Below are 16213 nucleotides of genomic sequence, written 5' to 3'. Positions count from 1 at the left end.
CCTAATTTCCTCCAGAAATAGAGAATTTGTAGCAACTACAGTTTGACATCCTACAAAAAAGATAGAACTTTTCCTAAAGATACTACTTCTTTTCTTAGAATGCATTTGGGAAGGATCCATGTTGTACTGAGTGCCAGAAAGCACTTGAATCAGAAAGTTTTAGCACTTTAGGTTCTGTGTGAGCCAACTGTGTGCTATCACAGCTCCAAAAAGGTAACATACATTTAGACTACATGGATAGGACCCTACTGTCCAGAAAGAAGTAAACAATAGTCCTACTGCTGGTCACACACTGTCCAGAATAAGACCTCATTAACTTTAGTTTGGGGTAACATTTTAGAAGGGAGAATGATAAACTGGAGCTTACCCAAATAACAATGACCAAGATGGCAAGGTATCTTAAGACCATGTATGAATCAGATTTACCGTGATTGGATTTACTGTGTATGAATTGTCTTGAATGATTTTATCAGTTTTCAAAAGTAGTATTAAGACAGCCTTTATATTTGAAACAAAATATATTGAACCAAGTTTCTCAAAATCATCAGTTTAGAGCTAAAATGTCATATCTAGTCCAACCTCTTTATTTTAAAATGAAGAAAATAGACCCAGAAAATTAAAAAAAAAATTAAGATCATACAGCTAGTTAATGACAAGACAAGAGCTAAATCTCTGGTTGCTAGACTCCCAGCCTTTCTCTGATTCAAGAGAAAGCAAAATAGTCTTTCTCCCTTATTGGAGAGCTGATAAACCAGGCCACAATGAATGGAAGTGCCTTCCTTATTAAGGTTGTTAACTTAGAAATAACACAGAACTACCAAAGTAGTCAGAAAAACCTAAGTCTTTAATCAGGAAAAGGGATAGGGTTCAACATTGGCCACCACTCAGAGTCCAGCACCACATACCACACAGGGCCTGCACTCTGGGGACTCTGGGAACCATATCCCTGGGAGAAGGCATCACACTAAATGCCAGCTCCGATGCCAGCTCTGCTCTAGGAGAAAACACTGCGCTAATTGCCAACTCTGAAGAGATGGAACTTGGGGGGTCTCTTATATCCTCTGGAGAATTTGCTATGGCAAGCCTTCTGAGACAAATCACCTCTTTGCAGCCAGCCTCAGGGGTATCACCTAGAGGTCAGCTATAACCCATCAAAAGCAAGGGTCAAACTCAGGAGCTGAGCTCCTGAGAGGAGACTTAACACAATAAGAGAAGCCTCTAAAACAAATAAAAGGCATTTAACATTAGCTATGTCCACAAATCCCACCTACACTAAGGGTTCTCAAACAGCTCCAAAGTCCAGACTTCAACCAAAAAACAGGGGTGCTTGGTTCTGAGGTTTCTCAAAGGGCAGAGGTAAACTGAGTCATCCAGATTTCTCGTCAACAAGGTCATACATTAAATCATGGAACTCAAACTCAAATTCAGATCCTTTGACCCACAGATCAGTGTTCTTTCTATTGCTCTGGATTTTTCAGCTGGTCTGGATTATTCCCAGAGGAAATAAAGTCAGGACTGAGAAATAGTGTCTGTCAGATAGATATGGTGTGGCTTGTACATGATGGTTGACTAATGGAGCCTTTTATGATGGGCTACATTGAAACATGTTTCTTTTAACCCTTTGCAGGTTTACCTAAAAGTTAAAGAGCCCATATTTCACCAGGTAAGTCTTTTCTTCCCTTCTAGTACTTGATTATTTAATTTAATAGCCTGAATTATCTTTTTCAGTCATTTATGTCTGTATATACTTATGCCTATGTGGGTTTTGATATTAATAATCAATAACTAAATATTATATTTTATAAAGTTTTATTAATAATAACTAGCATAAAAGAACTGCCTGACTTCAGCCCAGTCCCAGGTCCAAGAGAGGAAGAGAGAGGAATTATAACCACTTAAATACAATCATGCAAAATGCAGGGACACAGGAAAAGGGAATTTTGGGAAATTCTAAGGGACTTCTAATCTCCATTTATATACCTATATCCACATGTCTGTATATATATATTTTTTCATATGTATATGTATATGTTTATGTGATATACATATTTATAAGCACACTGAGTATGTATTTTGTTGACTTGGAAAAGACACGGAACTATTAAATAGTTGGAAAATCATTCTTTAATCAAGGAAAAGGGGTTCAGTGTGATAGTAGGCCTCTACACAGAGCTGTGTGCTAACAACCACACAGAGTCTGAAGATTGAACTCTGGATGCTCTGGACACTGACCCCTGGGAGAGCCAACCAGGCTAGATAGACAACTCCAAGGAACAAAAGAATTTGGGCAACCTATATACCTATATATTGGGGGGAAATCCAGGGGCAGGGAAAGGTGATTGACATCACTATAGCTACAAAGAAAATGAGAGTGTTCAAACTATACTGATAATATAATCAAGCTTGGGGAAAGAATCAAGGGGCTGCTTACAATGATTGATACTAAAAGGGTGGTCCCTGCCCAGGTGTGGGTCTTCCTGGGAAAGGGTATTTAATACAATAGGGTCTGTTATTCAGTCTGAAACTGCTAGCCTGAGATTCCCTTCAGGGTGGAGTCTCACAGGAACAAGGAACAAGTACAAACTTTGGGGTCGCCAATTTACAATCTAGTTCTAAAACTTGGGGTTCATCAGATCTTACTAGGCTACAAGTTTGGGGTTTCTAGATTCCATGTTGACAATAAATAAGTATACTCACAATTTGGTATCACCTGTGACTTCTGTCTTTACTCACCCCACATATCTAATCTGTTGCCAAGTCTTGCCATTTCTATCTTCACAACATGTCTTCCCACTGCTAATACCTCTCCAGAGATTACCTCCAGTTGACCCTAGATCTATCTTGGTAGCACATAGTTACATGTAGTCTCCTCCATTAAAATGTGAGCTCCTTGGGGGGGGGGGAAGAGGGTGAAACTGTTTTTGCCTCCTTTTGTATCTCCAGTGCTTAGAATGTGCCTGGTCCTAGAAAAGGCTTCAACGTTTATTGCTTATGTTCTGGATCATAATCAGCAGCAGCAGCATAATGATGAAAATGCTCTTGTAAAAATGAAATTTTATTGTGAGGACACAGGGAGAACATGCTGGGCAAAGGAATATTGCAGTGAATCCATTAAAAGTTTAAAAAGTTCCTTTCTCTCTTTTTTGTTCTGAAAGCTTGAACTTTTCATGTATTGGGTTTCTTAAAGTGAAATACAGTTCTATTTATCTGTTCATCTTTTTATTTGTATTGGTCCTACCAGCATAGTACCTTTTAATCACTGAGAAAGTAATCAGGAATATAAACTTTTTATGAATATATTTTCCAGATTTTTACATGAATTAGTGATCAAGTTGTAATACTCCTACCAGTGCAAGTGGCAAACCATCTTAAGTCTTCTCCCTTTTCATAGCTTGTCACTTAAGTCTCCATAAAGAATCTCCCTAAAGACCTCAAAGACCTCTGATGGTTAATGTCTTATGAATATTAGGATAAAATTCAAAGGGACCATCTGTTTTTCCTCACCTTTGCTATTTGACTGGTTCATGTCCCTTGATTTTACCTTTATTTACTCATGTTAATTGTGAGTGAAAACGGCTTCCGGTTAAGATGGCGGCTTAGAGAAAGCTAAAGCTCAGATCTCCGGAAAACCCTTCCCGACAGATCTCAAACTATAAGCTCCTAAAGCGCCGAAATTCAAAACGATCAACAGCACAGACCCTGGGAACCCTCCTCCTGGACCTGGACCCTGTTCAAAAGGTACGGCTCCCCTCAAAAGCCAGAACCCGAGATCCCTCGGACCTCAGGGGTAGGAGCGCAGAGTCCAAGGCTCCCGGAAGCCGCAGCCCAGCCGGGCTCAGAGAGCAGGGTCCTCGGAACAACAACCCTCAGGGTAGAAAGTTACTGCCTGGGGCTTCCGCTGCAGAGAGCTGGTCTAAACAACAGCAACCCTCAGGGCGGGCAAGACAGCCTCACGGGCTGGATCCTGCTATCCAAGTCTCAGTGAAAGTCTGTGCTCTCGGAGCTTGGGGAAGCGGCAGCCCATCCCCCCGCAGGCCAGGCCGACGAAACAGCCTCACGGCCAGCGATTCTGAAGGCAACTTCCTGAAAGCGAGCTGGGGGGAGAGTGTGGCCTCGTGGTCTGACCCTTCCATTCCAGTTCCAGTGAGGCATATTCAGTTTAACCCAGGGAAAGCTCTTAGAACCAACATCTGCCCAGGACTAAAGCCTCTGATCACCAGACAGAGATAAGAAAAGCTAATCCTCCACATTCAGAGATGACAAACTCCACAGAAGCACAGAAGCCCCAAAATACCAAGAAAAATAAGAAGAAAGGGGCGACTTTGGACACATTCTATGGAGCCAAAATACAAAATACAGAGCAGATAGAAGAAGATAAACAAGAAAATTCTCCAAAATCTTCCAAAGGAAATAGAAACTCTCCACAAACCCATGAAGAATTTGAATCAGAAATGATCAAAAAGATGGAAGCCCTCTGGGAGGAAAAGTGGGAAATAATGCAAAAGAAATTCATGCATCTACAAAACCAGTTTGACCAAACTGTAAAAGAAAACCAGGCTTTAAAGCAAGAACTAATAAAGCAAAGCCAAAACACCAAGAAATTAGAAGAGAACATAAAATATCTCACCGACAAGGTGATAGATCTGGAAAATAGAGGGAGAAGAGAAAATTTAAGAATAATTGGACTCCCAGAAAAGCCAGAAATAAACACCAAACTGGACATGGTGATACAAGATATAATCAAAGAAAATTGCCCAGAGATTCTAGAACAAGGGGGCAGTACAGCCACTGACAGAGCTCACAGAATACCTTCTACACTAAACCCCCAAAAGACAACTCCCAGGAATGTAATTGCCAAATTCCAAAGCTATCAAACAAAAGAAAAAATCCTACAGGAAGCCAGAAAAAGACAATTTAGATATAAAGGAATACCAATCAGGGTCACACAAGACCTTGCAAGTTCTACTCTGAATGATCGTAAGGCATGGAACATGATCTTCAGAAAGGCAAGAGAGCTGGGTCTCCAACCAAGAATCAGCTACCCAGCAAAACTGACTATATACTTCCAAGGGAAAGTATGGGCATTCAACAAAATAGAAGACTTCCAACTTTTTGCAAAGAAAAGACCAGAGCTCTGTGGAAAGTTTGATACCGAAAATCAAAGAGCAAGGAATACCTGAAAAGGTAAATATTAAGGAAAGGGGAAAAATGTTATCTTCTTCTTTTACTCAAACTCTCTTCTATAAGACTACATTTATATCAATCTATGTATACTAACATGTGGGGAAAATGTAATGTATAAATAGGGGGTAAAGAAAGACCAAATAGAATAATGGTTCTCACACAAAGATTCACATGGGAAGGGGAGGGGAAGAAAACTCCTATAAGAAGGAGAGGAAGAGAGGGGGGGGTTTACTTAAACCTCAATCTCAGGGAAATCAACTTTGAGAGGGAAAAACATCCAGATCCATTGGGATCTTGAATTCTATCTTACCCAACAAGGGTAAGGAGAAGGGAAAACCAAGGGGGGGAGGGGGAGAGGGAGAACAAAAAGGGAGGGAAAGAGAGGGGGGAGGGGGAGGGAAGAAAAAGGGAGGCACTAAAAAGGGAAACATCAAGGGAGGGGACAAGGGGCACTGATTCAAAGTAAATCACTGGACTAAAAGGTAGAGCCGAAGAAGAAAAGGTTAGAATTAGGGAAGGCAATCAAAATGCCAGGGAGTCCACAAGTGACAGTCATAACTTTGAACGTGAATGGGATGAACTCACCCATAAAACGTAGACGAATAGCAGAATGGATTAGAATCCAAAACCCTACCATATGTTGTCTTCAAGAAACACACATGAGGCGGGTTGACACCCACAAGGTCAGAATTAAAGGATGGAGTAAGACCTTCTGGGCCTCAACTGATAGAAAGAAGGCAGGAGTGGTAATCATGATATCTGATAAAGCCAATGCAAAAATAGACCTGATCAAAAGGGATAGGGAAGGTAATTATATTTTGTTAAAAGGGACTATAGACAATGAGGAAATATCATTAATCAACATGTATGCACCAAATAATATAGCACCCAAATTTCTAATGGAGAAACTAGGCGAATTGAAGGAAGAAATAGACAATAAAACCATACTAGTGGGAGACTTAAACCAACCATTATCAAATTTAGATAAATCAAATCAAAAAATAAATAAGAAAGGGGTTAAAAGAAGTGAATGAAATCTTAGAAAAATTAGAATTAATAGACATATGGAGAAAAATAAATAGGGATAAAAAGGAATACACCTTCTTCTCAGCACCACATGGCACATTCACAAAAATTGACCATACATTAGGTCACAGAAACATAGCACACAAATGCAAAAAAGCAGAAATAATGAATGCAGCCTTCTCAGATCACAAGGCAATGAAAATAATGATTAGTAATGGTACATGGAAAACCAAATCTAAAACCAATTGGAAATTAAACAATATGATACTCCAAAACCGTTTAGTTAAAGAAGAAATCATAGAAACAATTAATAATTTCATCGAGGAAAATGACAATGGCGAAACATCCTTTCAAACCTTTTGGGATGCAGCCAAAGCGATAATCAGAGGCAAATTCATATCCCTGAAAGCTTATATTAACAAACAAGGGAGAGCAGAGATCAATCAATTGGAAATGCAATTGAAAAAACTCGAAAGCGATCAAATTAAAAACCCCCAGCAGAAAACCAAATTAGAAATCCTAAAAATTAAGGGAGAAATTAATAAAATCGAAAGTGATAGAACTATTGATTTAATAAATAAGACAAGAAGCTGGTACTTTGAAAAAACAAACAAAATAGACAAAGTACTGGTCAATCTAATTAAAAAAAGGAAGGAAGAAAAGCAAATTCACAGCATTAAAGATGAAAAGGGGGACAGCACCTCCAATGAGGAGGAAATTAAGGCAATCATTAGAAATTACTTTGCCCAATTATATGGCAATAAATACACCAATTTAGGAGAAATGGATGAATATATACAAAAATACAAACTGCCTAGACTAACAGAAGAGGAAATAGAATTCTTAAATAATCCCATATCAGAAATTGAAATCCATCAAGCCATCAAAGAACTTCCTAAGAAAAAATCCCCAGGGCCTGATGGATTCACCTGTGAATTCTATCAAACATTCAGAGAACAGTTAATCCCAATACTATACAAACTATTTGACATAATAAGCAAAGAGGGAGTTCTACCAAACTCCTTTTACGACACAAACATGGTACTGATTCCAAAACCAGGCAGGTCAAAAACAGAGAAAGAAAACTATAGGCCAATCTCCCTAATGAATATAGATGCAAAAATCTTAAATAGGATACTAGCAAAAAGACTCCAGCAAGTGATCAGAAGGATCATTCACCATGATCAAGTAGGATTTATAACAGGGATGCAGGGCTGGTTCAACATTAGGAAAACCATCCACATAATTGACCACATCAACAAGCAAACTAGCAAGAACCACATGATTATCTCAATAGATGCAGAAAAAGCCTTTGATAAAATACAACACCCATTCCTATTAAAAACACTAGAAAGCATAGGAATAGAAGGGTCATTCCTAAAAATAATAAACAGTATATATCTAAAACCAACAGCTAATATCATCTGCAATGGGGATAAACTAGATGCATTCCCAATAAGATCAGGAGTGAAACAAGGATGCCCATTATCACCTCTACTATTTGACATTGTACTAGAAACACTAGCAGTAGCAATTAGAGAAGATAAAGGAATTGAAGGCATCAAAATAGGCAAGGAGGAGACCAAGTTATCACTCTTTGCGGATGACATGATGGTCTACTTAAAGAATCCTAGAGATTCAACCAAAAAGCTAATTGAAATAATCAACAACTTTAGCAAAGTTGCAGGATACAAAATAAACCCACATAAATCATCAGCTTTTCTATATGTCTCCAACACAGCTCAGCAGCAAGAACTAGAAAGAGAAATCCCATTCAAAATCACCTTAGACAAAATAAAATACCTAGGAATCTATCTCCCGAGACAAACACAGGAACTATATGAACACAACTACAAAACACTCGCCACACAACTAAAACTAGACCTGAACAAAATGGAAAAAAATTAACTGCTCATGGATAGGACGAGCCAATATAATAAAAATGACCATCCTACCCAAACTTATTTATCTATTTAGTGCCATACCCATTGAACTACCAAAATACTTCTTCACTGATTTAGAAAAAACCATAACAAAGTTCATTTGGAAGAACAAAAGATCAAGGATATCCAGGGAAATAATGAAAAAAAAACACATACGATGGGGGCCTTGCAGTCCCTGACCTAAAACTATATTACAAAGCAGCAGTCATCAAAACAATTTGGTACTGGCTAAGAAACAGAAAGGAAGATCAGTGGAATAGACTGGGGGAAAGCGACCTCAGCAAGACAGTATACGATAAACCCAAAGATCCCAGCTTTTGGGACAAAAATCCACTATTCGATAAAAACTGCTGGGAAAATTGGAAGACAGTGTGGGAGAGACTAGGAATAGATCAACACCTCACACCCTACACCAAGATAAATTCAAAATGGGTGAGTGAATTAAACATAAAGAAGGAAACCATAAGTAAATTGGGTAAACACAGAATAGTATACATGTCAGACCTTTGGGAGGGGAAAGGCTTTAAAACCAAGCAAGATATAGAAAGAATCACAAAATGTAAAATAAATAATTTTGACTACATCAAACTAAAAAGCTTTTGTACAAACAAAACCAATATAACTAAAATCAGAAGGGAAACAACAAATTGGGAAAAAATCTTCATAGAAACCTCTGACAAAGGTTTAATTACTCATATTTATAATGAGCTAAATCAATTGTACAAAAAATCAAGCCATTCTCCAATTGATAAATGGGCAAGGGAAATGGACAGGCAGTTCTCAGATAAAGAAATCAAAACTATTAACAAGCACATGAAGAAGTGCTCTACATCTCTTATAATCAGAGAGATGCAAATCAAAACAACTCTGAGGTATCACCTCACACCTAGCAGAGTGGCTAACATTACAGCAAAGGAAAGTAATGAATGCTGGAGGGGATGTGGCAAAGTAGGGACATTAATTCATTGCTGGTGGAGTTGTGAATTGATCCAACCATTCTGGAGGGCAATTTGGAACTATGCCCAAAGGGTGACAAAAGAATATCTACCCTTTGACCCAGACATAGCACTGCTAGGTCTGTACCCCAAAGAGATAATGGACAAAAAGACTTGTACAAAAATATTCATAGCTGCGCTCTTTGTGGTGGCCCAAAACTGGAAAACGAGGGGATGCCCATCAATTGGGGAATGGCTGAGCAAATTGTGGTATATGTTGGTGATGGAATACTATTGTGCTAAAAGGAATAATAAAGTGGAGAAGTTCCATGGAGACTGGAACAACCTCCAGGAAGTGATGCAGAGCGAGAGGAGCAGAACCAGGAGAACATCGTACACAGAGACTGATACACTGTGGTATAATCGAACGTAATGGACTTCTCCATTAGTGGCGGCGTAATGTCCCTGAACAACTTGCAGGGATCCAGGAGAAAAAAACACCATTCATAAGCAAAGGATAAACTATGGGAGTGGAAACACCGAGAAAAAGCAACTGCCTGAATACAGAGGTTGAGGGGACATGACAGAGGATAGACTCTAAATGAACACTCTAATGCAAATACTATCAACAAAGCAATGGGTTCAAATCAAGAAAACATCTAATGCCCAGTGGACTTACGTGTCGGCTATGGGGGGTGGGGGGGAGGAAAAGAAAATGATCTTTAACGAATAATGCTTGGAAATGATCAAATAAAATATATTTTAAAAAAAAAATTGTGAGTGAAAACTCATAGGACTTATAGTTCCCAGTGTCCTTTCCTATGAAACAGCCCTTTATAGTAGGTAGTACAAGAATTCATATTCCTGTTTCACAGACAGGGCAACTGAAGTAGAGTGATTTGTTAAAGGGCTCAAACCACGAAGCAGAAATCTGACGAAAGGGTATCAGAGCACTCTGGAAATGAGGACTAGAAAAGCTACAATCTTTGTTCATATTCATTTAAGATATCCCAGGAATTGTCTTTAGAGATGGTAGGCTCTCCTTTACTAGAGCTCTTCAGACAAAAGATAGATTAGATGACTGCTGTGTTATGTTATTCTTTATGTTAGGTATATTATATGTGTGTTATATATATTATATGTTTTATATATATATATACTATATATGTTAGGTATGTTAATGTTTGGGTAGGGGTTGTACTAGATTATCAGCAAGATCCCTCTAACTCTCAAATTTATTGATTCTTTCACCTACATCCCTTTTCTAAATATGGATACCTAGTCCTCTTCAGTTTACCCTAGTAACTGCATCATGGCCTAATTTCATGTTTCCTCAAAGTCAGAAGTTAATGTTTAAAAAATAGCCTTATTTTCACTTAGGGAAGTCCCCAAGTGTCCCCTGGTACTGTACTCTAGGGAGTGGATAGAGGGGAAAAGGGAAGGCAAGATGAGAAATGGAAGTGATGGTGCATTCCTTAGACCACATGGAGGAGGCCAACATATAGAGAAAGAGATACAGAAGAAAAAGTGAATGCTGTCTGTGGATTTAAAGGGGCAAATTTCACAGGTACAAGATGAGAAAGATAGCTAAATATCATTAGTTCATGTGAAAAGAACTGGAGAAGTTTAGTGGATTGCAAGTTTTTTATGAATCTATAGTCTGATGAGAGCCAGAAAAGTTTAATGCAGTATTATAGAAGTGAAGATTCCAGAATTAGGGAAATCGCCCATCTCTAATATTGTGTTCCATCCTATGGACCTCATTTTAGAATGAACATTGACACCTTAGAATGCACTTAGAAGAGAATGGCAAGCGTGGACAAGGAACTAAGATCATGCCATATGAGAATAAGATCAAGGACCGTGTAGTCTGGAGAATTAAGGACTTTTAAGGAAGAATTAATAGTTTTTTTTTTCAAGTATTTGAAGGACTTTCCAGTGGAAAAAGGATTGTACTGCTTGGCCTCAGTGGACAGAACTAGAGAAAGGGAGTAAGATTTCTAGAGATTTGTGGTTAATTTTAAGAAAACTTAACAGCACTGGCCATAAGTGAATTGGACTGCCTGAGGAGGTGGTGAATTCCTTGTCAATGAAAATCTTCGTGAAGAGACTATTTCACCACTTGTCGGGATTATAAGTCAGAAAAATATTGAACTACAGATCCTTTGAGGTATCCACTAAATTCTAAAATTTCCAGGTTATGTACTCATCTATATACATGTAAGGGTTAAAATAGGAGTTTTAACAAAATAAGAGCAGCTTTTAATAATTTTAAGTTTTAATGGGAATATAGTAGAGTTGTAAATTAATATTTTTCCTTTAAGCCAGAGAAAAGAAAACTTCTAGCAGTTTTTAACAATCTACCTAAAAATGCCTGTATATACCTATAACTGCCACTAGTAACTGTAGTTAAAGTCCAGCTGATCACCCTTCAGCTCAGCTCACAAGGCAGAATGAATATATATATATATATATTTCTCCCAACCACCAACTAATCACCAACCTACATCACCAGCAACCAACCCCCAACCACCAACTCATGCCTAGCAGCCAACTTCCCGCAACTGTCAGCAACTGACAGCCCGCCCAAGTGCTGCCGGCCCAGCAGGGGGCTCCCCAGTTCCTACTTCCTGTCACTGTAGGCTTGTTAATCCCTACACATCTCTATGGTAAGAGGACCTCCAGGTCCCCATTAAATTAAAGAAAAGGAATAAAGAATTCCTTTTTATATATAGATGACAAAACTGAGTTTTAGAACAGGAAACATGAATTGCCCAGCCACAGTCTCAGATCCAAGCCCATTATGCCATCTGCTGCAATAGTAATCAGAGGATTGATCTTGAAAGCAGAAGGGCTTAGGATCATAGAATAACAGATCTGGATGTGGAAAAGACCTCTGCAGCCACCTGTCCCAGGCTCCTCATTTTACAGATGAGGGAAATGAGGCCAAGACAGGTTACATTATCTAGCCACAGGCACACGGAAACTAAATGTCAAGAGATTAGATGAGGATTGGCTTCCAGTCCTAGCTAGAGTTGTCCACTATACCATTTCCACCTCTCAAGAAGAGACTTTAGTAACCATCTAAGCTAATTCCCTCATTTTACAGATGTAGAAAATGAGAACATTATCAAAGGTCACAGAATGGGTTATGGGCAAGGGGAGGGCCAGGACTAGAACCCAAGACTTCTAATTCTAAGTCCATAGCACTTTCCATTACATCAAAACTAATTTAAGAGCAGCTTGGTAGCACAGTAGAGCACCAGACCTGGAATCAGGAGGACCTGGTTTCAGATCTGACCTCAGACACTTCCTACCTGTGTGATCCTGAGCAAATCACTTAACCCAGTTGCTTAGCTCTTGTGACCTTTTGTCTTAGAGTTGTTACTAAGACAGAAAGGGTTAATAATAATAATAATAATTTAAGCTGCTGTTTATTGGCAGAACAAAGGAATAAATATAGGAAGGGATCTTCCATATCATGGGGGTTAGGGGTATGGTGCCCCCAAAATCTGGAAAATCTATATAAAAATTTTTAGCCCTCCCTTTATAACAGAGAAGTCAATTTTTTTTCTTTTTCTTTAGGGAATGGGGTGTTTATAGCACCTTATTATAAGGTTTTGGTTAAGTGTTTGGTCATAGGCTATATGGTAGGTCATTGTTAAGTAAAAATATTGTATGAAAAAGAAAATTTTAAAATATGAAATAAATGTGAAAAGTATATATATATAATAAAAAACTTATTTTTTAAAATAGATTTTGAAATTCCCTACTAGTGCCCACCATTAACCTGTGATCCTTCTCTTCAACCTAACTTTAACTTTTAATTTATTTTAATGGTAAAAAGTTTTGTTTACTAATGGTATCAAAAGATAAGACATGTTGATATCATACAATATACCACATATATATATTATGCATTTCTGAGTTTTCTAAACTTTTTCTGTGTCATCTTCTGGCCTTCAATGTCATCTGTGACTTCCACAAAATTCCCCCCAAATTCCCACTTAATTTCTCATGTTGACCTGCAATGGGGCAGGTTATACTATGAGAGAGATACCTTTTTTTAAAACACAGATGCCTTGAAGGGAAAATCCATTTACTTTGGAGTAATGTTGAACAGCTTATCTTTCCTATGTACTTACCTGTGCTGACCTATTTACTGACTGCTGTAGCTGAGCTCCCTTTACCCAGCCAGGTCAGACCATATCAAGTTTGTGCTCTGGTCTAGGTGCCCATGTTTTGCAGGATATTGACAAACTGGAGCATGTCCAGAGCAGCATGACAAAGCCTGTGGAAATGTTTACCCTTAAGAAAAAACTTGGAAGATCATGATATGTAAAAGTCACAAGTACTCAAAGAACTCTTCTGGGGAAAAGACATTTGATTTGTTCTCAGCCATGGAGGAGGGTAGTGCTACAAGCAATAGGGGAAAGTTGCTGAGAAAGTTTTGGAAATAAAATCAGGAAAAAATTCTTAACAGTTCAGACTTCCCAATAATGGAACTTGCTGCCTATGGAATTAGTAGGTTTCTCATCCCAAAAAGCTTTTAAGCAGAGACTGGATGATTCCCTTTTAAAAATAGATAACCATTTCTAGATAACCAGTGGGAGGTAGTAAATTACAGAAGAGGATCTTGGTCTAGATGTCCTCTGGGGGCCAACTCAGATTCTGATTCTAATGTAAAAGAGTCTTTTTCCTGGATTATGGCTACTGGATGGATTGGATAAAGAAACTACCAAGATATTTATTTTACTTAGTTCACAAGATCACAGAATAGTAATGTTCAGAAGGACCTTAAAAGCCATTTAGTCCAATCCCTTCATTTTAGGAGGCCTAGAATTGTAAAATGATTTGATTGGTGCAGAATAAGTGGCAAAGCCAGGACTTATTTTTCCATTTCAAAAGATATGATCTGCAAATCAGGACCTATATAGAGACGCTAGCTAGTAGTATGATCTGGAAGAAAAAGATCTGAAAACAGTTCATTTTAATTCCTTGAAAACTAGTTTTACCCAGTTTTAAGCATTTGAGTGAGTTATTGAGCTGAGATGTTATTGATTAACAAGGAAGGAAACAAAGGCAGGAGGCTATGCCATTAAAAAAGCCTTTGAGATTTCTTTCTATCTTCTGCTTCAGCACAACATTATGTAGCACAATTGCCTTCCAAGACAAGATTTAAGAATCAATAACAGCTTCATTGGGAAGAGAGATTTAGAAGTGTTCTGTGTAGCTCCTAAGGACAGAATTAGGACTAATGGGAAAGACATTGCAAGAAAGCAGATGCTAGCTTAATATAAGAAATAATAGCTCTCATTTCTATGGCCCTTTACAATTGACAGAGCTTTTTTTTCACAAGAACCATATGAGATAGGTAGGACAAATGTTTTGTCCATTTTACAGATTAATTAAATTTAGGTGACTTACTCAAAATCACACAGATAAAGCCAGAATTCTGTAAGTCTTTTAACTCCAAATTTGCTTTTCTTTCTGCTGTACTAAAAATAGTATCCTCATTACTAGAGAGGTGTCTGAAGTGGAATAAGATACCTTCAAGCAGAAATTAATATTACTGTCCTTTAATAGAGAAGATTCATGCCTCGGGGATAAACTAGACTATGTGATCCTGATAGTGTAAAGATTATTAGGTGAGATTCAACTAGATTATTTCAAACTCAAATTCCATGTTAATTTAAAAGTTATAACCCTCTTCTGTTTGTACTTTTGCTATCTAAATCTGATTACATTTTGAAACAAAGGGGCAAAAAACTGGATAATATGACTTGGAGCCCAGATCTTTTATGGTTTGAGATATCTAGACTAGATGCCCACTCAGTTCTCCTTCAACTTTGATAATTCTATCATCCAGTCCATAAAAATGTTTAGTGTTCATAGTATTTTTGCTACTGTTATAGTTCATGTAAGATACATAGGATCATAAGATCCATAGATTTAAGAGTTGAAAGGTGCCTTAGAGATTATCTCATTCAATCTTGGCATTCTATAGACTAAGAAACAGGGGGCAAAGAAAGGAAATAAATTGTTTAGATTCACACAGGTAATAAATCAAAGAGCTAGTGTGAAAACCCAGGACCTTCCTACTATTAACTCCAAATCCAATGCCCTGTCCATTAACTATAGTGTATTTTTTCCTCAAGATCAAAAATATGAAAATAAAGTGATAGAGAGTAAGGAACAATTTTTTACTAAGGACTCACTGTGTGCCAGACACTGCTAAAAACATTACAGATATCTCATTTGATTCTTACAACATACAGCTAGGTAGTAGATATTTTCTTTATTATTTCTGTTTTGCAGTTGAGAAAACTGAGGCAAATAGAGATAAAGTAACTTGCCCAGGTCACCAAGCTATTGCCAGACTACTATAAAGTAATAACATTCAGTGTAATGAATTAAAAGTTTAAAGAACTGTGAGCTCTTTCACCTAGCATGCACTTGCCTCCCCCCTCTCCCAGCCCCCCCCCCCCTCCGCCTCCAGGTGCAGCATTATCTCCTCTCTCTCTCTAAAGGGTTTAAACTTGCCACTTCAAAGTTCTCAGTGGATGATGACATTGCTGCGCTCCTTGTTGACATTATGTGCAAAGCTGGCTTTGCAAGAGATGATGCCCCTGGGGCCATCTTCCCTTCCATTGTTGGGTGCCCTAGACATCAGGGTATGATGGTGGATAAGGGCCAGAAAGACAGCTATGGAGGGATGAGGCCCAGATCAAGAGAGATATTCTGACTCTGAAGTACCCCCATTGAACATGGTATTGTCACCAACTGAGATGACATGGAGAAGATCTGGCATCATATTTTCTATAATGAGCTCCATGTGGCCCCTGAAGAGCACCTTGTATTATTCAAGAAGCACCTTCCCCCCAACCTCAAAGCCAACAGAGAAAAGATGACACAGATCACGTTTGAGACCTTCAAACCCCAGCTACATTGCCATTCAGGCTGTGCTGTCCCTGAATGCCTCTGGTCGTACCACTGTTATTGTGATGGGTTCTGTGATGGTGTGACCCACCCTGTGTCCATCTATGAAGGTTATGCCCTTCCACATTCCATTCTCCTACTGGATCTGACTGGCCGTGATCCGATGGATTACTGCATGAAGATTCT

The 16213-nt window shown here is 38.4% G+C and overlaps 1 protein-coding gene across 2 annotated transcripts in view; it reads left to right on the top strand.

Moving 5' to 3' along the window:
• ACER3 (alkaline ceramidase 3) overlaps positions 1 to 16213 on the top strand; it is a 208853-nt gene that overhangs the window by 139906 nt on the left and 52734 nt on the right. For both annotated transcript variants that reach the window (XM_001377978.4, XM_007490915.3), the window contains exon 6: positions 1628 to 1663. In XM_001377978.4, the coding sequence (XP_001378015.1) occupies positions 1628 to 1663 (36 nt within the window). The remainder of the gene's footprint in view (positions 1 to 1627; positions 1664 to 16213) is intronic.

Source organism: Monodelphis domestica, chromosome 4, assembly GCF_027887165.1.
Source record: "Monodelphis domestica isolate mMonDom1 chromosome 4, mMonDom1.pri, whole genome shotgun sequence".
In the NCBI taxonomy this organism is placed as follows: domain Eukaryota; kingdom Metazoa; phylum Chordata; class Mammalia; order Didelphimorphia; family Didelphidae; genus Monodelphis; species Monodelphis domestica.
The sequence above is the reverse complement of the archived record's forward strand: the minus strand, read 5'-3'. Positions and strand labels throughout refer to the sequence as shown.